The sequence below is a fragment of the Halichondria panicea genome, chromosome 11 (assembly GCF_963675165.1).
Source record: "Halichondria panicea chromosome 11, odHalPani1.1, whole genome shotgun sequence".
Classification (NCBI taxonomy): Eukaryota; Metazoa; Porifera; class Demospongiae; order Suberitida; family Halichondriidae; genus Halichondria; species Halichondria panicea.
In genome coordinates this window covers 1185274-1210246 of record NC_087387.1, presented here as the reverse complement: position 1 = coordinate 1210246, position 24973 = coordinate 1185274, and the positions used below count along the sequence as shown (strand labels likewise).

The 24973-nt window shown below is 42.6% G+C and overlaps 8 protein-coding genes and 1 long non-coding RNA gene across 12 annotated transcripts; 7 read left to right on the top strand and 2 right to left on the bottom strand.

Annotated features, from left to right (window-relative positions):
- The first annotated feature begins 59 nt into the window (after positions 1-59).
- LOC135343572 (E3 ubiquitin-protein ligase TRIM71-like) lies at positions 60-2049 on the top strand. The gene has a single exon (XM_064540547.1). The coding sequence runs from the start codon at positions 69-71 to the stop codon at positions 2001-2003; it is 1935 nt and encodes a 644-aa protein (XP_064396617.1). The 5' UTR covers positions 60-68; the 3' UTR covers positions 2004-2049.
- A 674-nt stretch (positions 2050-2723) lies between these two features.
- LOC135343546 (uncharacterized) lies at positions 2724-5863 on the bottom strand. Its single transcript, XM_064540510.1, has 3 exons — positions 5722-5863; positions 5014-5616; positions 2724-4578 (listed from the first exon to the last, which is right to left on the bottom strand). Exons 1-3 carry the CDS (start codon positions 5834-5836, stop codon positions 2792-2794), a joined length of 2505 nt encoding a protein of 834 aa, XP_064396580.1. The 5' UTR covers positions 5837-5863; the 3' UTR covers positions 2724-2791.
- Positions 5864-5958: 95 nt separating this feature from the next.
- LOC135343587 (uncharacterized) lies at positions 5959-7473 on the top strand. The gene is made up of 5 exons (XM_064540563.1): positions 5959-6183; positions 6255-6425; positions 6488-6726; positions 6777-6923; positions 6980-7473. Exons 1-5 carry the CDS (start codon positions 5976-5978, stop codon positions 7250-7252), a joined length of 1038 nt encoding a protein of 345 aa, XP_064396633.1. The 5' UTR covers positions 5959-5975; the 3' UTR covers positions 7253-7473.
- Positions 7474-8399: 926 nt separating this feature from the next.
- Positions 8400-10443, top strand: LOC135343598 (uncharacterized). The gene is made up of 4 exons (XM_064540574.1): positions 8400-8809; positions 9082-9204; positions 9445-9637; positions 9837-10443. The coding sequence occupies exons 1-3, from the start codon at positions 8672-8674 to the stop codon at positions 9550-9552; spliced, it is 369 nt and encodes a 122-aa protein (XP_064396644.1). The 5' UTR covers positions 8400-8671; the 3' UTR covers positions 9553-9637; positions 9837-10443.
- Positions 10444-10565: 122 nt separating this feature from the next.
- LOC135343569 (E3 ubiquitin-protein ligase TRIM71-like) lies at positions 10566-13056 on the top strand. The gene is made up of 2 exons (XM_064540543.1): positions 10566-10668; positions 10771-13056. Exon 2 carries the CDS (start codon positions 10793-10795, stop codon positions 12896-12898), a length of 2106 nt encoding a protein of 701 aa, XP_064396613.1. The 5' UTR covers positions 10566-10668; positions 10771-10792; the 3' UTR covers positions 12899-13056.
- Positions 13057-13873: 817 nt separating this feature from the next.
- Positions 13874-17150, top strand: LOC135343549 (E3 ubiquitin-protein ligase TRIM71-like). Of its 2 annotated transcripts, none has more exons than XM_064540515.1 (2): positions 13874-14668; positions 14849-17150. In XM_064540515.1, exon 2 carries the CDS (start codon positions 14862-14864, stop codon positions 17061-17063), a length of 2202 nt encoding a protein of 733 aa, XP_064396585.1. In that variant the 5' UTR covers positions 13874-14668; positions 14849-14861; the 3' UTR covers positions 17064-17150. The 2 variants fall into 2 exon arrangements, with proteins under 2 accessions (XP_064396585.1, XP_064396584.1); XM_064540514.1 differs by having other exon boundaries at positions 13874-14672.
- Positions 17069-18912, bottom strand: LOC135343605 (uncharacterized). The gene is made up of 3 exons (XR_010397200.1): positions 18867-18912; positions 18579-18617; positions 17069-18080 (listed from the first exon to the last, which is right to left on the bottom strand). It is a non-coding gene; the product is annotated as an uncharacterized LOC135343605 (long non-coding RNA).
- Positions 18913-19249: 337 nt separating this feature from the next.
- Positions 19250-21537, top strand: LOC135343557 (E3 ubiquitin-protein ligase TRIM71-like). Its single transcript, XM_064540525.1, has one exon. The coding sequence runs from the start codon at positions 19255-19257 to the stop codon at positions 21451-21453; it is 2199 nt and encodes a 732-aa protein (XP_064396595.1). The 5' UTR covers positions 19250-19254; the 3' UTR covers positions 21454-21537.
- Positions 21538-22106: 569 nt separating this feature from the next.
- Positions 22107-24954, top strand: LOC135343592 (uncharacterized). Of its 3 annotated transcripts, none has more exons than XM_064540566.1 (8): positions 22107-22314; positions 22688-22882; positions 22947-23234; positions 23321-23747; positions 23855-24010; positions 24124-24312; positions 24399-24531; positions 24584-24954. In XM_064540566.1, the coding sequence occupies exons 2-5, from the start codon at positions 22690-22692 to the stop codon at positions 23886-23888; spliced, it is 942 nt and encodes a 313-aa protein (XP_064396636.1). In that variant the 5' UTR covers positions 22107-22314; positions 22688-22689; the 3' UTR covers positions 23889-24010; positions 24124-24312; positions 24399-24531; positions 24584-24954. The 3 variants fall into 3 exon arrangements, with proteins under 3 accessions (XP_064396636.1, XP_064396637.1, XP_064396638.1); XM_064540568.1 differs by having other exon boundaries at positions 22111-22314; XM_064540567.1 differs by having other exon boundaries at positions 22107-22882.
- The last annotated feature ends 19 nt before the right edge of the window (positions 24955-24973 follow it).

The following is a 24973-nucleotide window of genomic DNA, read 5'->3' as shown; positions in this document are numbered from 1 at the left end:
TTTATATTAGAATAGTTTCATGCTTTTATAAATGTTGTACAAATGCATTCCCCAGATCTTAACTAACGATGGCCGAAGGACCTGATCCAGTTGTTGCTGATCTCGAGCAAGAAGTGACCTGTGGCATCTGTCATGACCGCTACCAGGAGCCAAAGCTGCTCCCTTGTTGTCACTACTACTGCAAGCAATGCATCCTCACACTCTCCAGTCGCTACCGACCCAACCAGCCGTTCCCCTGCCCCGACTGTCGTGAGCCCACTCTATTGCCAAACAACAACCCTGACAGACTGCCCACTGCGTTCTTCATCAACCGGATGAAAGCACTCCACTCGAGGATGGAGAAAGCCCATGGAAAGTTGGAGGCCACTTGTGAAATGTGCTCTGGGGGAAAGGCCACTGCATTCTGCCGACAATGTGTCAATTTCATCTGTGAAGATTGTGTGAAGTCTCATAAACGATTGAGAGTATTTGCCGGACATGCCATCTCCACTCTGGACGAGCTCAAACAGGGCGGAGTGAAAGAACTAACATTCGAAAGCCCACCACCCCCAAAATGCGAAGATCATGAGGAGCTAAAAAAGATTTTTTGTTTCGATTGCAACAAGCTCATCTGTCGAGACTGTATCGTTATTGAACACGCTGGACACAATTACGAATTTGTCAAAAAAGCCGCCCCCGCAACTCGCAAAAAGCTGACGGAGCACCTCTCCCCACTCAAGAACCTACTGCCTGATCTGAGCACCGCTGTGAATCAAGTGAAAGGAACTAAACAGAAGATCCAGGCCCAGAAAGAACTGACAGAGAGACAAGTGAATGCCAAGTTCCAGGAGCTACACGATATTCTCGATCGATGCAAGGTCCGTGTTTTACGAGAATCTTCTGCTTTGGCTGATTCAAAGATGGAGAAGCTGACGGTTCAAGAGAAGGGTCTGGACCTGTCCCTGGCCACTGCTCAGAGTTTGATTGACTTTGTAGAGCGTACACTGGAGAATGCAAGTGATGAAGAGCTGATTACGATGCAGGAGCAGGTGGTGAGTCGAATCGATGCCGAGGTGGTGAAGCGAGGGAAGGAAGCAGCCAATCCTGATCCAGTGGAGAAAGATGATTTTGGAGTTGAAGTGTTTGTTTGTGAGGATCTCAAGAAGTTGTGTGAGAACAATGTTATTGTGTATGACGGTAAAGTGGATCCAACAAAGTGCACTGTGGAAGGAGATGGAGCTAAAAATGCTGAAATCGATAAACCTACTTGCTTTTCAATCAATACACACCAGCCACAACAATTTTCTTCAAACACTAAAGTGACTCTAAAATCGCTAGTTGATGAATCATCTCAACAATTGCAAGCAGTGCCTGTGAGGGGTGGAGTGTACAGCGTTGAGTACACCCCTAGGGTACGTGGTCGACACCACCTCCTGATCTCAGTGGACGACCAGCCCATCCCAGGAAGCCCCTTCTCTGTGTTCGTCAAAATACCCCCCACCAAGCTGGACAAACCAGTGAGGGTGATAAGAGGAATCAAGAACCCTCAGTATATGGCATTTAACTCATCAGAAGAACTGATTGTAACTGACTGGAACTGTGGTATTTTGGTGTTTGACAAGAAAGGAAAACAAATTCGAAGCATCAAATCAAAGCATGAGTTTGGCCTTATCTCTGGTGTGGCAGTAGACAAGGAAGACAACATCTATGTCTGTGACAGCCAAAAAAACTGTGTGTACAAGCTCAACAAAAGAGGAGATCTGCTAAAGAGGTTTGGGACGAATGGAAGTGGTCCAAAGGAACTCAACTTCCCTCGAGGGATAGCAGTCGCTGGTGATCAAGTGTTTGTGTGTGACGAGCAAAATCACAGAGTCCAAGTGTTGACGACAGAGCTGGAGCAAGTCAAGCAGATTGGTTCATACGGAACTGGTAATGAGCATTTTAACAGACCAGAGGATGTTGCAGTGGACAATGAACAAATGGTGTATGTCACTGACTATAACCCTATTAAAAATGACTTGTAAGGTCTTACATGGTTCATGCATGTATCGACAAGAAGCAACAAGGTATCTTGTTAAGAAGTCACATGATAAGAATCATGTCATGATTCTTGCCAATTCCATACAAGCTTGTTGCAAGTGCACTCAAGCAAGTTTGCTTCAAGTGTTCAAGCAAGACTCTTAACACTATTCTTGTCAATTCCTTTCATGGATATGACAAGTATGTAACGTAAGGTTACGTCAAGGGTTCAGGCAAGACTCTTAACATGATCCTTGTTAATTCCTTTCATGGATATGACAAGTGTGTAACGTAAGGGTGCTCAGGCAAGGTTCTTATTATGATTCTTGTCAACTTCTTTCATGGATATGACATGTGTGTAATGTAAGGTTACTTCAAGTGTTCAGGCAAGGTTCTTATTATGATTCTTGTCAACTTCTTTCATGGATATGACATGTGTGTAATGTAAGGTTACTTTAAGTGTTCAGGCAAGGTTCTTATTATGATTCTTGTCAACTTCTTTCATGGATATGACATGTGTGTAATGTAAGGTTACTTCAAGTGTTCAGGCAAGGTTCTTATTATGATTCTTGTTAATTCCTTTCATGGATACGACATGTGTGTAATGTAAGGTTCTTCTAGTGTTCAGGCAAGGCTCTTATTATGAATATGACAAGCGTGTAATGTAAGGTTACATGCGTGTAACGTAGGGTTAAGTGTTTAGGCAAGGCTGATTTTAACACAAGTTCAACAACATAATAATTATAAAAAAAACTATATAATTATAAACAGTTGATTTAGATAGGTACACAAGTTAGTGTCTTTCAAGTGTATTTGGTTGCTTAACACAGTACGATCTATTGAAGGCATTGACAAAAACAGCTTTAGACAAAATGTTACTCAAAGAGACTACTTCAAGGGAGTGAGAAGTGGATACGTCAACTGGTACAATATAATTGTTAAGTAAGTCCGCCTGCATGTACGTGGAAAGTATCGCTCGTGAAGGATTACCAGTCATGTGTAGTAGTGTTGATGAAAATGGTATGTTTTTTCTTATTAAGGCACAAGGTTCAGTTCCATATATAAACAGTTCAATCTCACCAAATTCTTCAGCTCCATTAGAAACGAAACAACAGTGCGTATTTCTTCGTTTTCCTGTTAAAGCACGTGAGTACTTACGGCAATGAAAGATTACACCATTTTTAAAGAGCCTGAAGAATACTTGTACGGTACCAGTGCGGCATAATACCAATGATTGTTCTGAAGTTAGCTTTGAAGCTACTAGTCTTCCAACAATGTATGTGTTTTCACTCAGTTTAGTCATATTTTTTCTCTGTGGATTGCAAACAGAAGTTAATTGTAGTGTGTAACTCACATCAACATTGAAAAGAAGCTGATTAGCGATCTGTGACTTGCCATGAAATAGATGCTTTAAGTGTCCATTCTTATTTTCAAAACCAAATAAGGAATGCGTCCAAAGAGGCCCCCAAAGACGAACATACTTTGCAAGATGTAGTATCTGATGTGCATTGGCTGTGCAGCTTCTGTCACCATATAGTTCTGGAAGTAAGACACAAAAATCTATGAGCATTTGCTCAGCACAATTGACTTCATCTTGTGTTATCCTACCCCCCAACATAATGTGAATCGCACACACCAACAGTCCATAGTGGTGCCAGAAAAGTGATGGCAGGTAGTCAATGAGCAGAGGTAGAGAGTAATACAAAAGCCATGTGCGTAGTTCTGACGCTTTCCAGTACGCAAGATGTTTCTGAATAGACCTGGGGGGGCGACTGAATTCATGAGGGGGAGTTTGTTTTAGAAGTTCATTGTCTATGTCAGCACTCTTACGTCCAAGGTAGTATGGTTCTTTGTGGTTAGCAGAATTAAACCAAGACTTAGTCAGCCACCGTGTTACGCCTTCCAAAACTGCATGCATGTAGTCAACAGGTACAGAATCGACTAAGTTGATCATAGATGTGAGCGGAGATATCCCCAAAATGCCATTGACTGGTTGCTGACCAGCTTCAGCTTCTGTAGCATTACTAACGACTTCAGTGTGCGATCTCAGAGGGTAAACTGTATCCGGCGGGTATATGAGTGTTTTATTCGGCATTCTTTTGCCTGGATGGAGACAAACAGAGCAGCCATACTGGCCATTAAACTGTTTGGCACACAAAGCTGCAGCTTTTGCAGGTAAATCAAATATTGCCAACACAACTGATGCTTTAAAACGTGTAGGTCCTTGAAAAGTATTTACAAAAACGCGAAGTTTATCAATTTGACTTGCTAGGGGTTGTAAGAGGCGTTTCATGTTCGGCTTTGAGGGACCTATCCAAATTGCTGACAATATCACATTTTCAGCATTTGTTCTAATTATAGCTGGGAGGTTAAGGATCACCAAGAACACTGGCCACATACTGACAGTTGACGACTTAAAGATAGGGACACCATCAGTAGACATCGAAAGGGCAAGACGATCCCCACCAGAGAATTTACCTGAAATTACTCCCTCACGTAATACAGCTCCATCCCAAACATCACTCAAGTTTTCGTCGTCAGTTGATAGTTCAGGCAGTTGAATGAGTGAATTAGAGTTTTCTGCAGGATAATTATGCCATTAAGGGTTGTTGCACATGCACGCACACACACACACACACACACACACACAAACTCGCACACGCACACGCACGCACACACACACACACACACACACACACACACACATACTCACACACGCATACACACACAACACACAACACTCACACACACACACACACACTACACACAACACACTACACACAAACTCGCACATGCACACACACACACACACACACACACACGACGCATACACACACAACACACAACACTCACACACACTACACACAAACTCTCACATGCACACACACACTCACGCGCGCACACACACACACACACACACACACACACACACACGCATACTTACACACGCATACACACACACACACACTCACACACGCATACACCTCACACACGCACGCACATATACACACTTACTTGATAATACTGCCTCCACAGATTTTGTAATGTTCAAATGCACTAAGTCGGCAGTAGGTGAATGGAGATTTTCACAGGTACACTCTTCCTTGTTCGCGTCACAAGTCATGCAGATTTTCTTATGGCTGTGAACAGGAGTTTGTCTTTCGAAAAACCTTTTCAATTTGTAGAGGGTGGGAGGTATTAGGTTTTGCTCGGGGGAGATGAATATCAATAGAGTTAGAAGTGCTCCTATTGCAGTATATGACAACTTGAAGGACGTACAGAATTGCATGATGGCACATAATGCTTCAAAAACAGTGACGTTTGCACCTGGATACAGAAGTTTTGAATGGGTTGGTGGCGTGGAGAGTGGTGAAGATGAGGGCGGTGAAGACGAGGGTGTGGAGAGTGCTGGTGAAGATGTGGGCGTGGAGAGTGCTGGTGAAGATGTGGGCGTGGAGAGTGCTGGTGAAGATGTGGGCGTGGAGTGTGGTGAAGATGTGGGCGTGGAGAGTGGTGAAGATAGGGCTGGTGAAGAAGGGGGTGTTGGTGAAGATGGGGGCATGGAGAGTGCTGGTGAAGATGCGGGTGGCAGGTTGATGTCTTGCAACGGGTTTGGCACTGCAATTATTAGCATTATTATTAAACTATACACACACACTTTATATAATAAAAATTATTATTTGCATGGCCTAATTATTTATTAAAGCAATATGCTAGCCTTACCTGACTTATTGCTTGCTAACTTCTTATAGCGTAAGAGGGTTGATCTAGGTATTGGAGCTGAAGCATCCCTCAGGTACCTCCTATAGTGGGTTCTTGTTCTTGATGGAGTAGCCATTATTGTAATTACGGTCTAAATAATGCACGGTGTGCAATATTTAGAACGCACACGTGCACCACGTGGCTTCATTAGTTTGATGTGCACTATTCAGAACGCACACGTGGCTGCATAAGATAGCTAGCTAGCTAAATATAGTATGCAGTCCATCATGAACTCAAGTTCAGAATACTCTGGCGCTACCAGCGAAGATGACTCTCTATCTCGGTCCCTCTCAGACTCGGTTACCAGCTCACCTCCAGCGGTGATAGAGCAAGATCAGCCAAGGCCTAAGAGAGCATACAGACCCTCTACTAAGCTAAGAGATAATGTTGAAAATATCAAGACAGCACTTTTAGACCAGTCAAGTAAGTATAGTCTATAATGTGCTATACTAGTGTGCAGCTAGAGTTCAGCTAGATTCCTCATTTTATTTCAGGGATTGCTATTGTGAAGTGTTCACAAACTGGCAGTCAGCACAAAACTAAGCTCAGCGAGTTGTCAACAGACAGTGGTGAAACACTCACTCTGGAACATTTTACAAAGGGTAGCAACTTGATGCTCAAATACAAGGGGAAGGAGTATGCGGTTCAATTTGTTCATTTTAAAGGTATTTGCATAGGTGCTAGTATGTGTTTTTTAGATATAATGGTGTATATAATTTTACTTTAGATGAAAGTGACAAGGAGAATATAGAAAAGCGAAAAGAAAAGGGGAAACAGCCACAAAAAGGTCGACGAGGCCCACGTCAGCGTGAAAACGAGGTGCAGGGTCTGCCAAGAAAACTAAACACTTCTGAGACACTGAACCTTCTAACAAATGCTCAAAAGAAGCGAAAGCTTGATGACTCGGTTCGTAGTGACAAAAAGCGAGAAGAAGCTATGATTACAACTCCTGTTCGTACTGACAAGGTAATGTACTACTGTATGGTGGGTGTGACATGTTGCTAATGCCCTTTCAGGCTAACCGAGTAGAAAACCCTTTGGGAGAGGTACTAGAAAAGCTCAACCGGATGGAAAACACGTTGGCTGAGCTTGTGACACTCCTGAAAGCCTCTCCACAGCAATCTGGTGTGGTGGTGAAGGCTGAGCAGTCGGAGGATGAAATTGTAAGTGTTATGCGTTTACGCACAATGCAGACAAATTTTATATTTTTCATATACAGATAAATGGTCGGAATGTGATGCGATTGCCAGCAAGGGATGCTTACGCTTTCGCTCTCCTGCTTATGGATGCCATATTTTCAAAAGAAGAGTTGTCCGTATCTCTCTTATACAAGTCAGACAAAAGCAAGAAGCCAGGTCTGGATGAGGAAAAGGTGAAACACATGATGAGGCTGGTGGAAAAGAGATTTGGTGAAGAAGGATGGAATGAAAAAACATTGATTTCTAAAGCAAACCAAAAGTGCCGGGATTCTAAACCTATTGTTATAAATTAAAGGACCCTATTTTTGTAAACCATCCATCGTTCACTGATACTACTTACTGATACTACTTCCAAGTTTTAGAACATTTTCTTGTTACTTGCATGTTTCCCACATGAGATACTGGGTGTTTCTTACAAGTTTCATGTGTAGTTCTTGTGATTATAATGCATGAGCCTTACATGATTCTTGTACAAGATTCATGCAGAGTATCTTTTATGATTCTTGCACCATTATCATGAATGTACCTTGGTAAAAAATGCCAAGATTCATGTCGTTATCATGGCAATATCCTTGCCAATATCATTTCAAGACCTTCTAATAGGGAATAATCATCGTGTTCAAGTGCTCACTATGGATGGTCGGTTTATTCGCTCGATTGGAAAGAAAGGAAATGGACAAGGAGATCTGTCTGGCCCTCATGGTGTGTGTGTCACTGGTTTTGTTTATGTTGCTGAGTATACTAACAACCGTGTGTCAGTGTTCACTAAACACGGTCAGTTTGTCACATCATTTGGTAATGGTCATATCGCTGGCTGTTATGGAGTAGCTGTGGACAGTGATGGTTTTGTTTATGTGCGCAGTCACGGATCTGTTGTTATATTTTAGTTATTATTTGTGTGTGTGGGCAGTAGCAATCTGTGTTTTATGTGTATGTAATAATTTACTTTTGATTGAGAAGCAGTTAATTCTAATAACGATCTTTACCTGCCTGCTGCCTATTTTGGGAAAGATCGGTTGTGATTGTGTTATGAGGATCTTTACCATCTTATTACAAGTGAAAATGGACAAGTACCTAGCACACTCTGTATCTGAAGCTGCATCAGTTGCATGGACCCATTACACAACTACAAAGAGAGCAGAGCCACTGCTTGCGAGACTCCACTATCAATCAGATCTCAATAACCTCACTAAAAGTGACAATCTCAATGAACAAGATGAAGTACCGGTACCCACTGATGACTAACCAAGCTCTGAAGATGGACAATTTGACCCCTACACGGCCCAGTCCCTAGTTTGTGAGCTCAACAACCAGGTGATGATGTCTCAAGCATTAGCAGCAGAAGCCACATTCATTGCACAGCAAGCTACATTTGAGGTACAAGATCAGCCCCTCCCCCCAGAGGATGAAGTCAGAGAAATGCAAGTCCCCCCCCCCCCCCGGAAAATATTACGATAGAAACTATTGTATCACAAAACACCACACGACAGCAAAGTGATGAAGTCATAGCAATGCAAGACAACTCTCTGCAGTATTTGGCCGAATATATGGTTGGAAAATTTCCGTATCGTGTGCTTGTGCTGCCAAGACAAGGTTCACAGAGGTCACTAGTAGAGCACATCCAATGGACACTACTATAGACGAACCTTCACCCAAAGATCCTACAATGGATACGGTATTATTGTCCGACACAAGGAGACCAATTGTCAACGATGTCATTGCAAGTACTGCAGGTGAACAGTCCTGACCGTGTCTGGATACAACAGCTGGCTGAGTACCCAGAGCATGACCTGGAGGAGCTATCAGTTGCCATGACCACCAGTGACTCCAACACTATGAGCAGAGGCGAGGTCAGTCAAACTACCTTGGCCCTATCATTTTATTATTCAAGACATTAATATTGTCCCTTTGTAGATAATTTATTGTCCATTAAATTTAGTGCATTGTATTTAGTTGGTGTAGAAAAGTAAGTTTGGGGACGACAGTTCATTGTCAACTAGTGTGCTTAAATGTGTCAGAGGTTTCTCTGTATATAAGGTACATGTTGTGAGAGGCAGAAGAGTTACATGTTGCTTTGAGTATGTGCATTCATAGATGGCTTTTTATACGGAACATTCTGCAGTTGATGGTTGGACTGTATTATGCTGTGCTTGTGAGTGTTGGAGGCACTCAAGAGAGAGAAGAGGATGGCTTCTACAGGAGAGCTAGAGTGACAGAGGTCAATCGACCACACTACATTGGACAGGTGAGTGGGTGTGCCTGTTGCTCAATAGAGCCACTTATAGCCATTATCCTTCAACGTCCTCTCCATAGTCTATAAACTGTGTAGCCTGAATAGACTGAATTTCTAGGCACTTCTAAATAATTGCTTCTAAAGTTACAAATGACAATACTCGGGGGAAGCTACATTATATAGACAAACATGATTACACAATCATTTGATCATTTGCTTGTTATCTCCCCACCTGTGTGTATACAACCTCAGGCTACACTGGAGCTGATAGATTGTGGCTCAACGATGCACAGTGTGTCACTCCTCTACAAGCTCCCCCACGGACTGAGAGTGGGCGTGGTCCCTCCCCACGGCTATTGACGGCCTCTACTCAACATTCAATCACGGAGAGGAATGGTTCCCACTGGACAAACAGCTACTATGGAAACACCTACGACACAAAATGGTGAATATAGTGTAGCGAATGGCTTCTGTGAAGTAGCTGCAGTTTAGAAGGAACTTTTTGTGGTTGCACTTAGTCCCCCCACCGTCTGATAATAAGTGCCTATAAGTAGAACTAAAACTGTAGACTTTGTAAATTGTGTATATAGTATGTGTTTTATAGTGTGTGCATTTTGTTCATGCTTGCTTAAATGTGACTACAGGTGTTTGCCAAGGTTACCAGGAAACCATCCGGGCTACAAGTTGGTGTCGTCGATATCTACTATGATCGTGTTGGCAAGAACAGAGTAACTAACCTGCTCCTCACTAAAGGAAGAACTATACCTCAGCTCCACCTCTCTGCTAGCTAAGACCACACCCACACCTCAAACCACCCCCTCACAAGCAGTAACCACTCCCCCACGATCATTACTATCTCGGCTCAGTTACCTACTAAAGAAATCAAAACAATTCATGACCCTCAAAACAGAAACTATTTGTGCACTAAAGAGACATCATCAATGTCAGCTGTACTAGCACCGACAAACTTGTTTAATGGTGTCAAAGTGTCTACTTGTGAGAAAGGAGATTGTAAGGAAGCTGCCAATTTCTGGTATCAAGATGCCCCTCTGGAGAGAGCCTCGTTAAGCGGGAAGGACTCCTGGTGTAACGAGTCTGATGAGTGCTGTCATAGCGACCCACGTCGTCTGAGCAGCAAGTCCCTAGTGTTGACAAGTGATTATCATTTGAAAACTGAAGATGATGACTGGACTAGCTATTATAGCCTAACTGCAATTATTATCTGTACTGTATATATGACTGTGAAGAAGTGTGGGCGTATCTCAAATTACATATTTTCGCGAGTATTAATTTCTGAGTAAAATCGCAATTTGTACTAGAAAATGCAATGAATCTCATTAAAACACTATAATATTATAGCGCTGGTGAAACGATATGAATAACATTAATTTACATAACTAAGAGCTTACTGCTACTTCAATTCATAGCTTACTTTGACCATATGCTTTAACCCTGGAAAGCTTTTTCTGATTGTAGGTAAGACTTCATACAGTAGCTGCAGAGGTATAGACTATACTATAGTACATGTATATAGCTAATTATACAATATTCAACATTCTACACAATTGCATTCTCCAGATCTGAGAAACAATTTCTAACGATGGCCGAAAAACCTGATCCAGTTGTTGCTGATCTCGAGCAAGAGGTGACCTGTGGCATCTGTCATGACCGCTTCCAGGAGCCAAAGCTGCTCCCTCGTTGTCACTACTACTGCAAGCAATGCATCCTCACACTCTCCAGTCGCTACCCACCCAACCAGCCGTTCCCCTGCCCCGACTGTCGTGAGCCCACTCTATTGCCAGACAACAACCCAGACAGACTGACCACTGCGTTCTTTATCAACCGGATGAAAGCACTCCACTCGAGGATGGAGAAAGCCCACGGCAAGTTAGAGGCCACCTGTGAAATGTGCCCTGGGGAAAAGGCCACTGCATTCTGCCGACAGTGTGTCCAGTTCATTTGTGAGGATTGTGTAAGATCTCATCAGCGTATGAAAGTGTTTGCTACACATATCGTCTCTACTCTGGAACAGCTCAAACAGGGCGGAGTGAAAGATCTAACATTCGAAAGCCCACTACCCCCAAAATGCGAGGATCATGAGGAGCCAAAGAAGATTTTTTGTTTCGATTGCAACAAGCTTATCTGTCGAGACTGTGTTGTATTCGATCATTGTGACCACAAGTCAGAGTTAGTTAAGAAAGCCGCCCCCGAAACTCGCAAAAAGCTGACGGAGCACCTCTCCCCACTCAAGAACCTACTGCCTGATCTGAGCACCGCTGTGAATCAAGTGAAAGGAACTAAACAGAATATACAGGCCCAGAAAGAACTGACAGAGAGACAAGTGAATGCCAAGTTCCAGGAGCTACACGATATTCTCGATCGATGCAAAGTCCGTGTTTTACGAGAATCTTCTGCTTTAGCTGATTCAAAGATGGAGAAGCTGACAGTTCAAGAGAAAGATCTGGACCTGTCCCTAGGCACTGCTCAGAGTTTGATTGACTTTGTAGAGCGTACACTGGAGAATGCAAGTGATGAAGAACTGATTACGATGCAAGAGCAGGTGGTGAGTCGAATCGATGCTGAGGTGGTGAAGGAAGCAGCCAATTCTGATCCAGTGGAGAAAGATGATTTTGGAGTTGAAGTGTTTGTTTATAAGGGTCTCAAGGAGTTGTGTAAGAACAACGTTATTGTGTATGACGGTACAGTGGATCCAACGAAGTGCACTGTGGAAGGAGATGTAGTTAAAAATGATGAAATCGATAAACCTGCTTGCTTTTCAATCAATATACACCATCCACGACAATTTTCAAAAGCTAAAGCAACTTTAAAATTGCTAGCTGATCAATCATCTCAACAGCTACAAGCAGTGCCTGTGAGGGGTGGAGTGTACAGTGTTGAGTACACCCCTAGGGTACGTGGTCGACACCACCTCCTGATCTCAGTGGACGACCAGCCTATTTCAGGAAGCCCCTTCTCTGTGTTCGTCAAAATACCCCCCACCAAGCTGGACAAACCTGTGAGGGTGATAAGAGGAATCAACAACCCTCGGTATATGGCATTCAACTCATCAGAAGAACTGATTGTAACTGACTGGAATGGTGATATTTTGATGTTTGACAAGAAAGGAAAACAAATTCAAAGCATCAGCAAATCAATACATTGGTTTGGCAGTATCGCTCGTGTGACAGTAGACAAGGAAGACAACATCTATGTCTCTGGCAGCAACAAACACTGCGTGTACAAAAGAGGATATCTGCTAAAATGGTTTGGGACGAGGGAAAGTGTTCTAAAAAAACTCTACTACCCTCAAGGGATAACAGTCGCTGGTGATGAAGTGTTTGTGTGCAATCGAGGGAATCACGGAGTCCAAGTGTTGACGACAGAGCTGGAGCCAGTCAAGCAGATTGATTCAATGGAAACTGGTATTGACCTACCAGAGGATGTTGCGGTGGACAATGAACAAATGGTGTATGTCACTGACTATGGTAATCATCGTGTTCAAGTGCTCACTATGGATGGTCAGTTTATTCACTCGATTGGAAAGAAAGGAAATGGACAAGGAGATCTGTCTGACCCTTATGGTGTGTGTGTCAGTAGTTTTCTTTATGTTGCTGAGTATACTAACAAGCGTGTGTCAGTGTTCACCAAAGATGGTCAGTTTGTCACATCATTTGGTAATGGTCATATCACTTCTCTTATGGAGTAGATGTGGACAGTGAGTGATGGTTTTGTGTATGTGTGCAGTGAAGGATCTGTTGTTATCTTTTAGTGTTTTGTGGTTGTCTTCACTTTGTTACTTACCTTATTTGTGTGTGCAGTAGCATATACCTGTGGTTTTGTAGTCTACCGGTATATACGTGTATATACGTGTATATTGTTTATTGATTGAACGAATTTATGAACTTTACAAATAATACGTAAAAGTAATAGCATAACTAAGATGCGAGTCAAATACAGTCAGTGCACTGTTCCACTAGTGCCGTCAGTTGTGCTGCTGTGGTGGGCGTGATGGGTGTGTGGTGATTTGAGCAGTGTCTTTGCGGTCTACCAGTACGACTCCCACCTCTTACCAGCGTTGCCATGGGCAACAAGTCAGGTGTGCTGCTGATTGTTAGCGTAAATAGCCTATTCTTCATATTGGGAGTTGGCAGCTGGTGCCGTGTGTGTGTGGGGGGGGGGGGGGGGAGTGTGTGCATGTGGGGGGTAGGAGTCAGTGACAGATATAGCAATAGCCTTGACTCTTCTATCTACAAATACAAATATAGTGCAAGCTCAGCACCATACTTAATATAGCGTACCCTCACGAAAATACACCCATGAAGTACAGCACATATAGCACAATATACCAGTACATCAAATGTGTGTGCATGTGGGGGGGTGACAGATACTAGCAATAGCCTTGACTCTTCTATCTACTAAATTAAATGTAAGCTCAGCACAATGCTCAGAGGAGGTACGACGGGCGCAGTGCAGCTCAAGCAATTAGCCTGATTACACTCAGCAATAACAACATGTGGGCAGATAATCCGAGACTAATTGCTAGAGATGCACCGAGTGTGTCGTACCTCTTCTGCAGTAGCACAGTGCATCAACAATGGTACACAACAATAGTGATTGGAATGCCGAGGTAATGAATATGATTACTGTTATAGCAACACAATCTGGTACATGTACATACCTTGTTTCTCAGTATGCAATGCTACTGAGAACTCGAGGAGCACCCTCTGACAACGTATCCATGACGACAGGCTCCAGCGTATCATAATCAGGACCATCCTCATCATCACTGAACAAATTGTCTTGTGATTCTGCCGTCTCTTCAAACTGAGCTGTCTTCCTCGGTGGAAAATGGCTGAAGATCTCTTCAAAGACGATCCTCTTATCTTTGCCCCTCCATTAGACAGTGGCTCCCTCGCAGTCCCTCTATCAATACTCTCTGTCACTGTGCTAGCTTTGGTGGTGGGTTGAGGGAGGATATAGTGTGTCGGCCGTAAATATCATCAACCAATAATATTATCGTCTCTTGTGGTTTTTTGGATCTGGTGTGAGGGTGGGCGGGCGTTGGTGAAGGTGAAGGTGTGCTGGATGGGGAAGTGGTCTATGCTGACGTAGGAGCTGTTGATGAATGTCTCCTCTTGTGGACTGTGGTGAGGGAGTAGATGGTGTGCAGTGAGTGACTGTTGTCCAGGACACACAGTTTCCTGTAGGGAAGGAACACACACACTCAATTCTATAGCTGGAGCCTGATTGTTTACAGCCAGATAGACTGTACTAAGCAATATGCAGTATGCAAATAAATATAGGTTTTTATCCAATTTGTTTCCATACATGCTCAATGTGGACTCACTTCTTTTGAGACTCTGGAAGAAGTGAATGGATGATGGGAAGAAAAGTGTGGGCGTTGAAACAAAAAAGTGGGCGTATCTGAGATTCATACAAATTAATGTGCTTGAAAGGAACTTCTGATATAGATCTAGTAGGTAAGTTTTTTCAACTAGCTGCAGAGGTCTAGCTTAGCTTGACCTAATTGATCACTTAGTGCAAACTATTATTCACAGATTTAACATTCTAGACTAGTACTTAATTTCTAGCTAGCCAATATTTGCATTAATTAAACATGAGATTAGTTTCATGCTTTTACAAATGCATTCCCCAGATCTGAACTATAAATGATGGCCGAAGGACCTGATCCAGTTGTTGCTGATCTCGAGCAAGAGGTGACCTGTGGTATCTGTCATGACCGCTACCAGGAGCCAAAGCTGCTCCCTTGTTGTCACTACTACTGCAAACAATGCATCCTCACACTCTCCAGTCGCTACCGACCCAACCAGCCGTTCCCCTGCCCCGACTGTCGTGAGCCCACTCTATTGCCAGACAACAACCCAGACAGACTGACCACTGCGTTCTTCATCAACCGGATGAAAGCACTCCACTCGAGGATGGAGAAAGCCCACGGCAAGTTGGAGACTACTTGTGAAATGTGCTCTGGGGGAAAAGCCACTGCATTCTGCCGACAGTGTGTCAATTTCATCTGTGAGGATTGTGTAAGACCTCATCAACGTATGAAAGTGTTTGCTACACATATCGTCTCTACTCTGGAACAGCTCAAACAGGGCGGAGTGAAAGAACTAACATTCGAAAACCCACCACCCCCAAAATGTGAAGATCACGAGGAACTAAAAAAGATTTTCTGTTTCGATTGCAACAAGCTCATCTGTCGAGACTGTATCGTTATTGAACATGCTGGACACAATTACGAATTTGTAAAGAAAGCCGCCCCCGCAACTCGCAAAAAGCTGACAGAGCACCTCTCCCCACTCAAGAACCTACTGCCTGATCTGAGCACCGCTGTGAATCAAGTGAAAGGAACTAAACAGAAGATACAGGCCCAGAAAGAACTGACAGAGAGACAAGTGAATGCCAAGTTCCAGGAGCTACACGATATTCTCGATCAATGCAAGGTCCGTGTTTTACGAAAATCTTCTGTTTTAGCTGATTCAAAGATGGAGAAGCTGACGGTTCAAGAGAAGGGTCTGGACCTGTCCCTGGGCACTGCTCAGAGTTTGATTGCCTTTGTAGAGCGTACACTGAAGAATGCAAGTGATGAAGAACTGATTACAATGCAATCGCAGGTGGTGAGTCGAATCGATGCCGAGGTGGTGAAGCGAGGGAAGGAAGCAGCCAATCTTGATCCAGTAGAGAAAGATGATTTTGAAGTCAAAGGGTTTGTTTCTGAGGATCTCAAGAAGTTGTGTGAGAACAACGTTTTTGTGTATGAAGGAAAAGTGGATCCAACAAAGTTCACTGTCGAAGGAAATGGAGCTAGAACTGCTGAAATTAGTACACTTAACAATTTTTCGATTCTTGTGGAATGTAATACACAATTTAAGCATCATACAATACAAGTGGCTCTAAAATCGCTAGTTGAAGAATCATCTCAACAATTGCAAGCAGTGCCTGTGAGGGGTGGAGTGTACAGTGTTGAGTACACCCCTAGGGTACGTGGTCGACACCACCTCCTGATCTCAGTGGACAACCAGCCCATCCCAGGAAGCCCCTTCTCTGTGTTCGTCAAAATACCCCCTACGAAGCTGGACAAACCAGTAGGAGTGATAAGAGGAATCAACAACCCTCGGTATATGGCATTCAACTCATCAGAAGAACTGATTGTAACTGATCGAGACAGTGATGTTTTGGTGTTGGACAAGAAAGGAGAACGAATTCGAAGCATCAGCAAATCAAAGCATGGGTTTAGCAATATCTCTGGTGTGGCAGTAGACAAGGAGGACAACATATATGTCTGTGACAACGGCGAAAGTTGTGTGTACAAGTTCAACAAAAGAGAAGATCTGCTGAAGAGGTTTGGGACAAGGGGAATTGGTCCAAAGGAACTCAACTGGCCTCGAGGGATAGCAGTCGCTGGTGATCAAGTGTTTGTGTGTGATCAGAACAACCACAGAGTCCAAGTATTAACGACAGAGCGGCTGGTCAAGCAGATTGGTTCAAAGGGAACTGGTAATGGACATTTTAACGGACCAGAGGATATTGCAGTGGACAATGAACAAATGGTGTATGTCACTGACTATAGTAATCATCGTGTTCAAGTGCTCACTATGGGTGGTCGGTTTATTCGCTCGATTGGAAAGAAGGGAAGTGGACAAGGAGATCTGTCTCGCCCTCATGGTGTGTGTGTTACTAGCTTTGTTTATGTTGCTGATTTTGATAACAATCGTGTGTCAGTGTTTACTAAAGACGGTCAGTTTGTCACATCATTTGGTAATGGTCATATCACTTCCCATCTTTATGGAGTAGCTGTGGACAATGATGGTTTTGTGTATGTGTGCAGTGACGGATCTGTTATTATCTTTTAGTGGCTGTCTTGCATGACTAGTTTGCATTTCTATTTGTGTGTTGAGTGACAAATCTGTGGTTGTATTATCTTAATTAAACCGTTTTCAAATGTGATGTGTGTATACAAAAATTTGAGAGTTTAGACTTACGTAAAATGAAAATTATAAGCATTAAACAACATGTTGAAGCAGTACATTGTTCCAGTACTAGATTGTGCTTCAGTGTGCATGGTGGCACCGTTGGGCACGACTATGATGGGTGTGGTGACCTGAGCAGTGTCTGTGTCTGTCAGTACAACTGTCACCTCTGACCAGCATTGCCATGGGCACCAAGTCGGGTGTGCTGAATGTTAGTGAAGATAGCCTCTTCCTCAGATTGGGAGTTGGCAGCTGATGCTGTGTGTGTGTGTGTATGGGGGCCGGGGGGGATAGGAGTCAGTGACAGATACTAGCAATAGCCTTGACTCTTCTATCTACAAATGTAACTAAATGCAGTGCAAGCTCAGCAAAATGCTGAATATCGTACCCTTGTGAAAATACGCCCATGAAGTACAGTAGTGTATATTGTGATATACACGTATTAACAATGGTATATAATGGAATGCTTTTAATCAGGACCATCCTCATCATCGCTGAGCAAATTGTCTTGTGACTCTGCCCGTCTCTTCAAACTGAGCTGTCTCCCTCGGTGGAAAATGGCTGACGATCTCTTCAAAGACGATCCTCTTCTCTTTGCCCCTCCATTAGACAGTGGCTCCCTCGCAGTCTCTCTATCAATACTCTCTGTCACTGTGCTAGCTTTGGTGGTGGGTTGAGGGAGGATATAGTGTCGGCCGTAATATCATCACATTGAATACTGTCTCTTGTGGTTTGTTGGATGTGGTGTGAGGGTGGGTGTAGGTGAAGGTGAAGGTGTGCTGGATGGGGGAGTGGTCTATGCTGACGTAGGAGCTGTTGATGAATGTCTCCTCTTGTGGACTGTGGTCGAGGGAGTAGATGGTGTGCAGTGAGTGACTGTTGTCCAGGACACACAGTTTCCTGTAGGGAAGGAACAAACACTCTATAGCTGGAGGTTGTTAATGCAAATACTAGCCATACCGTATAATTATTACTATTTTCCACAAAGAATTGTTTTGTGAGGATTATCAACACACTGTGCATGGGAGAGAAATGTGATCAACCACTTCAATCAACCAGCCAGTGCAATTACAATGTGTACATTCTTTAATACAACAGATACATTAATGTGCATTGCAGAACACTTCGGAAAATCACTAAGGATAACTGAATGACAATAACTTGCATACCATTGGTCTAATCTGAATAATTGTTTGATTTTCTGAAAGCATAGAGAGAGCTCTTTCAAAAGATATATAAGTTTATTGAGACTATTGAACTTTTCACCCACCTATAGCCCACGCTTTTTTGTCAAAAATAGCCTCGAAAATTACCTTTGATTTTATTATGCCGTCTAACTTTGAGCTACCAGAAAATTATTAAACAGTCGATCCAAATTGTAGCCCTAAAGATACTTACAGTGTGGGTAGTAATTGTTGCCACCAGAGAAGCACTGAGCTGCAAGGAGAGAGAGGGGGGAGTAGTCTGCACCATACAGTATCTGCAATATTACTAGTGCAAATAGTACCAGCTACAAGTTGCAGGAATTGTGATGGAAAGGGAAAGGCACTGTTCACTATTAAAATGGGTTGTGAGCATCTTGAACACTTTTTTCCTATCCATAAAGATCTACTATGGCTATGCACATAGATCATAGAATCATTATTTAAAGGACAGTGGCCATGCATTTGTATTTTATTCACTCACTTCCATCAGTTGGCTTCACTACTTCACTGCCTTGAAGAAAAGTGTGGGTGTTGAAATAAAGTGGGCGTATCTGGTCAGATTTATAACATTGTGTAATGGCGTAGCATGTACCAGTACAAGGTACATGCAAAACAAAGTCTACTTCTGGCCGGCTATATATAATAATTTATATATATATATCTATAATAATTATAGGCTGCACTGAAAGGAACTTCTGATAAATAGTTAAGGTAAGTTTTTTCAAGAGGTCTAGTTTAGCTTGAATTGACCTAATAAACTATTATTATTCACAGATTTAACATACTATGCTGTTATAAGAACAGAATGTTAGATATTACAGAATAGTTTCATGATTTTACAAATGCATATCCCCAGATCTGAACTAACGATGGCCGAAGGACCTGATCCAGTTGTTGCTGATCTCGAGCAAGAGGTGACCTGTGGCATCTGTCATGACCGCTACCAGGAGCCAAAGCTGCTCCCTTGTTGTCACTACTACTGCAAGCAATGCATCCTCACACTCTCCAGTCGCTACCGACCCAACCAGCCGTTCCCCTGCCCGGACTGTCGTGAGCCCACTCTATTGCCAGACAACAACCCAGACAGACTGCCCACTGCGTTCTTCATCAACCGGATGAAAGCACTCCACTCGAGGATGGAGAAAGCCCACGGCAAGTTAGAGAACACCTGTGAAGTGTGCTCTGGGGGAAAGGCCACTGCATTCTGCCGACAGTGTGTCCAGTTTATCTGTGAGGATTGTGTAAGATCTCATCAGCGTATGAAATCCCTGTTTGCTACACATATCGTCTCCACTCTAGACGAGCTCAAACAGGGCGGAGTCAAAGAACTAACATTCGAAAACCCACCACCCCCAAAATGTGAAGATCATAAAGAGCCAAAAAAGATTTTCTGTTTTGATTGCAACAAGCTCATCTGTCGAGACTGTATCGTTATTGAACACGCTGGACACAATTACGAATTTGTAAAGAAAGCCGCCCCCGCAACTCGCAAAAAGCTGACGGAGCACCTCTCCCCACTCAAGAACCTACTGCCTGATCTGAGCACCGCTGTGAATCAAGTGAAAGGAACTAAACAGAAGATCCAGGCCCAGAAAGAACTGACAGAGAGACAAGTGAATGCCAAGTTCCAGGAGCTACACGATATTCTCGATCGATGCAAGGTCTGTGTTTTACGAGAATCTTTTGCTTTGGCTGATTCAAAGATGGAGAAGCTGACGATTCAAGAGAAGGGTCTGGACCTGTCCCTGGGCACTGCTCAGAGTTTGATTGACTTTGTAGAGCGTACGCTGGAGAATGCAAGTGATGAAGAACTGATTACGATGCAAGAGCAGGTGGTGAGTCGAATCGATGCCGAGGTGGTGAAGCGAGGGAAGGAAGCAGCCAATCCTGATCCAGTGGAGAAAGATGATTTTGGAGTCGAAGTGTTTGTTTGTGAGGATCTCAAGAAATTGTGTGCGAACAACGTGTTTGTGTATGATGGTACTAAAGTTGATCCAACAAAGTGCACTGTGGAAGGAGATGGAGCTAAACATGCTGAAATCGATAAACTTGCTTGCTTTTCAATCAATACCCGCAATCCACGACATTTTTCTTCCAAAATTAAAGTGACCTTAAAATCACTAGTTGATGATACATCTCAAGAATTACAAGCAGTGCCTGTGAGGGATGGAGTGTACAGCGTTGAGTACATCCCTAGGGTACGTAGTCGACACCACCTCCTGATCTCAGTAGACGACCAGCCCATCCCAGGAAGCCCCTTCTCTGTGTTCGTCAAAATACCCCCCACCAAGCTGGACAAACCAGTGAGGGTGATAAGAGGAATCAAGAACCCTCTATATATGGCATTTAACTCATCAGAAGAACTGATTGTAACTGACTTTGAGGGTGATGTTTTGGTGTTTGACAAGAAAGGAAAACAAATTCAAAGCATCAGCAAATCAAAACATGGGTTTGGCGGTATCTATGGTGTGGCAGTAGACAAGGAGGACAACATCTATGTCTGTGACTGTAAACACTGTGTGTACAAGTTCAACAAAAGAGGAGATCTGCTGAAGAGGTTTGGGACGAGTGGAAGTGGTCCAAAGGAATTCTATTACCCTCATGGGATAGCAGTCGCTGGTGATCAATTGTTTGTGTGTGATTACAACAATCACAGAGTCCAAGTGTTGACGACAGAGCTGGAGCCAGTCAAGCAGATTGGTTCATACAGAACTGGTAATGAGCATTTTATTCACCCAGAGGATGTTGCAGTGGACAATGAACAAATGGTGTATGTCACTGACTGTTATAATCATCGTGTTCAAGTGCTCACTATGGATGGTCGGTTTATTCGCTCGATTAGAAAGAAAGGAAGTGGACCAGGATATCTGTCTTGCCCTCATGGTGTGTGTGTCGCTGGTTTTGTTTATGTTGTTGAGCAAACTAACAAGCGTGTGTCAGTGTTCACTAAAGACGGTCAGTTTGTCACATCATTTGGTAATGGTCATATCACTGATCCTTATGGAGTAGCTGTGGACAGTGATGGTTTTGTGTATGTGTGCAGTGGGCCATCTGTTGTTGTATTTTAGGTTACTTTTTACGTACAGTATTTGTGTGTGTGTGCAGTAGCAAATCTGTGTTGTTATTATGTATACCGTATATCTTCTAATTTATCTGACAGCAAAAAATAATTATTTTGGAAATTGTCCGGGTATAATTGGAACAGATTTTTATAGAGCATGTGAAGTGTCCGGAATAATTAGAACAAGCAAGCAGCTGCATGCGAGCTAGCTAAGTTTAATAGAACAGGGTACGACTGAATAGTTGCACTAGCTATCTAAAACTAGCTACTCAAAGCTATCTAACTGCAGCACTCTAAGTCTTACTTGCCGTCAATGAATGGTAACTCAACTTTTCAAGGTATTGTGCGGATATTTAGAACAAATGTAATATTAAAGTACTGGAGTGTCCGTTGTATTAGAACAACGAAAATTTTTTTTTTTTTTTTTTTTTTTTTTTTTGAAATGTTAATAAACATGTAATGAATGAGAACAACGAAAATTGCCCAAAAGAGTGTCTGGGGTAATTAGAAGTGTCCGATAAATTAGAAGATATACGGTACATGTACCTTTGCAAAGATACTGTAAAATGTAGTTAGTGATCTAACGATCGTTACCATCTCATTAGTTCAAACCAAGAGTCATTAGTGAACTCTATGCTATAGCCAAAGATATAGGACACTCGTACTCTGTATCTGCATAGATAGAAAAGGGAGGGATTGGAAACGAACGGCGGTTGCAATGATATCCGTTGAAACACTCCTCGTCTTGTTACGTAATCACTTTTTGGCGGGATTGCAACAAAGATTTTTTCTGACTCTGTTTGTTTGCAGACGTTGTTAGACTTCTGGGTTAGGCCAGTGTCCTTGGCATTAACTGTATTCATACTTGGTAAGTTAGAGCGTCATTATAACTCACTTCAGTAGAATTGAAGCAGAATAATAGGCCAGTTTTGTAGGTAGTAAGGTGATAGCCAAATTATGTCTCCCTCTAGCAGATATGTAAAGCTGATTTGCAGTTTGTAATTGTGTCAAACTGTATACTTGGGTCCTAGGGTTTTGCGTAAGCAATACTTTTTGAATGATACAAGTGAAACTTTAATACTAGATCAATAAATAAGTATTTTTAGGAGTGTTTTTTGTCTCCTTCTTTCATCTCTAAAAAGGGCTAGTTGAGTATATTCTGCTAATATACTGTTAGAGGAGTATTTGAAGTTTTGCATAGTCTTTGTTTCTTTTTGCATAGTCTTTGTTTGCACTTACAGAAATGCCCCGAAAATTCAGAATTGCGGTTCACCGCAAGAATGAATTTAGGAAGTTGAGAGCAAAGAAACTCTCATTGCCTATCGATATCAGTGAATTGAAAGTTAGCATCCCGAGAAAGATATTTGCGGATGCTCCCTTATCAACAATTGCCACCCTCAGGCAGAGGCTAAAGATTGCCATTGTGCTTCCTGAAGGTACGTAACTTAATTATGTGAACGGTTTTTCATTTAGTTACATGTACACTCTATACTTGAATAGGATGGTTGAATGTATCGGACTCAGAGGATATCCATATTTCCAAGCATGCTCAGTTGGCCGTCAGCATAGTGATACACAGTGATCTTTCTTGGCATGCTCTTGCCAATGGTTGCAAAGTACCTAGCAACAATCCTGAATTATCAATGAAGCATCAAGTAATTGCGTCTGTGACTGATGTACAAGACATTATCGACTTCTTGGACTCGTGCACTGTTTGTGTTGGGAATGACGACACCAAGTATGCTGCCTTAGTAACTGACAGAAATGGGACCTTTGTGGATGTTTCAGGTACGTATACATGTAGTGTACTGAGTGCATGTGCTCTTGCCAAGAATGAAATCTGCTATTACAGTTAATTAATTTTGTGTATACAGGGAAAAATCGTGTGGCATTTTACGATGATAAGCTCAGCCACGGAACAATCCGATGTGATGGATGTCAGATTCTTGTGCCTGTGGAATCAAACCAGTGCAGTGTATGCCATGCCTACAGACAAACACTCAATCGAATGTTCCTTCGTTTTGAAGATTCCACTAGAGACACGTGTACCGAGTTAAACAGGGTTAATCCTCAGAGTCATACTAACTATCGATACTTGTCATCACTTGAAAAGGACAAACGAATGAAAGTTCTACATCAACAGAGCAGAGTGGCACAACAACAGATAAATCGCCTTAAAAAGAAACTCAAAAAGGTAACCCGTATGCCAGTGACAACAGGTCTCTGTTTTTCTTTTCTGACCCACCCCACCTTATTAAGACTGTCAGAAACGGCTGGGCTAGCCCTAAGAGAAAATTGTGGGTGAGTGCTTGCGTTTATAGATTTACTGTCTAAGACTCTTGTTGTGCATAGCTACACTTACAATATTCTAATTGTAGAACATGTATGTACTATACATATTTCCACAGTGCAAAGGGAAAGATATTTTATGGTCTCAACTGAAGCTACTGTATATGAAGAATCGATCTCAAGAGACCCCTGGCCTAGCATTGATACCAAAGCTTAAGTATGAGCATGTTGAGTTATCCAGCTTCTCCAAGATGCGAGTAGATCTGGCAGCTCAAGTAAGTGAATTAATGGTGCTGTTACAGATGTACAAGCACTCTATGTCAAAATTCCGTGTGTGTGTATACTTAAAATTCCCACATTCGTTTATGTCTTATATTTATGCATGCAGGTTCTCAGTAACTCCGTTGCTAAAGCACTACAACTGACGCAGGGAGATGAAGTTGCTGAGACCATAACGTTTGTTGACAAGTTCAATAAGTTGTTCGACACATTGAATGTCAGCAGTATTTCTGTCGGGAAGCTAAAGCGAAACCCATTCAAAGACCCTTACAGATCAGCATCAGACTTTAGGCTAAAGGTAAGATATACTGTGGGATTGTGGAGTGTAACTGTGAGTAAATTCGTAATTGTATACATAATTATGCATGTACAAATGTTGTACAGTGGTTGGAAGAGGAATTCATCCCATACTTGGATGCTTGGGAGAAAAGCGTGGAGGCTAGGGAAGGCTTCACAAAAACCCAAAAAAAATTGATGATGCTCAGCCCTGAGACTAGTATAGGCCTGAGGATTACTGGTAAGCATATACTATTATTGCCCACACTATACTTTTATAGCAATACCTGCAGTGAGGTCATTTGTGGAAATGGTTAAGTATGTATTCACGATACCTGGAGTCACACTGTTCCTCAGCAACAGGTTGTGCCAGGACCCCGTTGAGAATTTTTTTGGTCAGCAAAGACAGAGGGGTAAATCGAACGAAAACCCAAATGTTAGCGAATTTGCAAAGAACACACAGGCTCTTCGGGTGATCAACAGCACATGTGCAACAATTAGAGGCAACTGCCGAAAGGACAGTAGAAAACGAACATTGGAACTGGGTGATGAGAACAAACCCCTTCCCAAAAGAAGGCACAAGCACAAGTAGTAGTATAATTATAGAGTAATGTTTGTAACTCTGTACATTCAATTAATTTTATCATACACATGTTTAATTTAACTGATAATTAATAATTTTA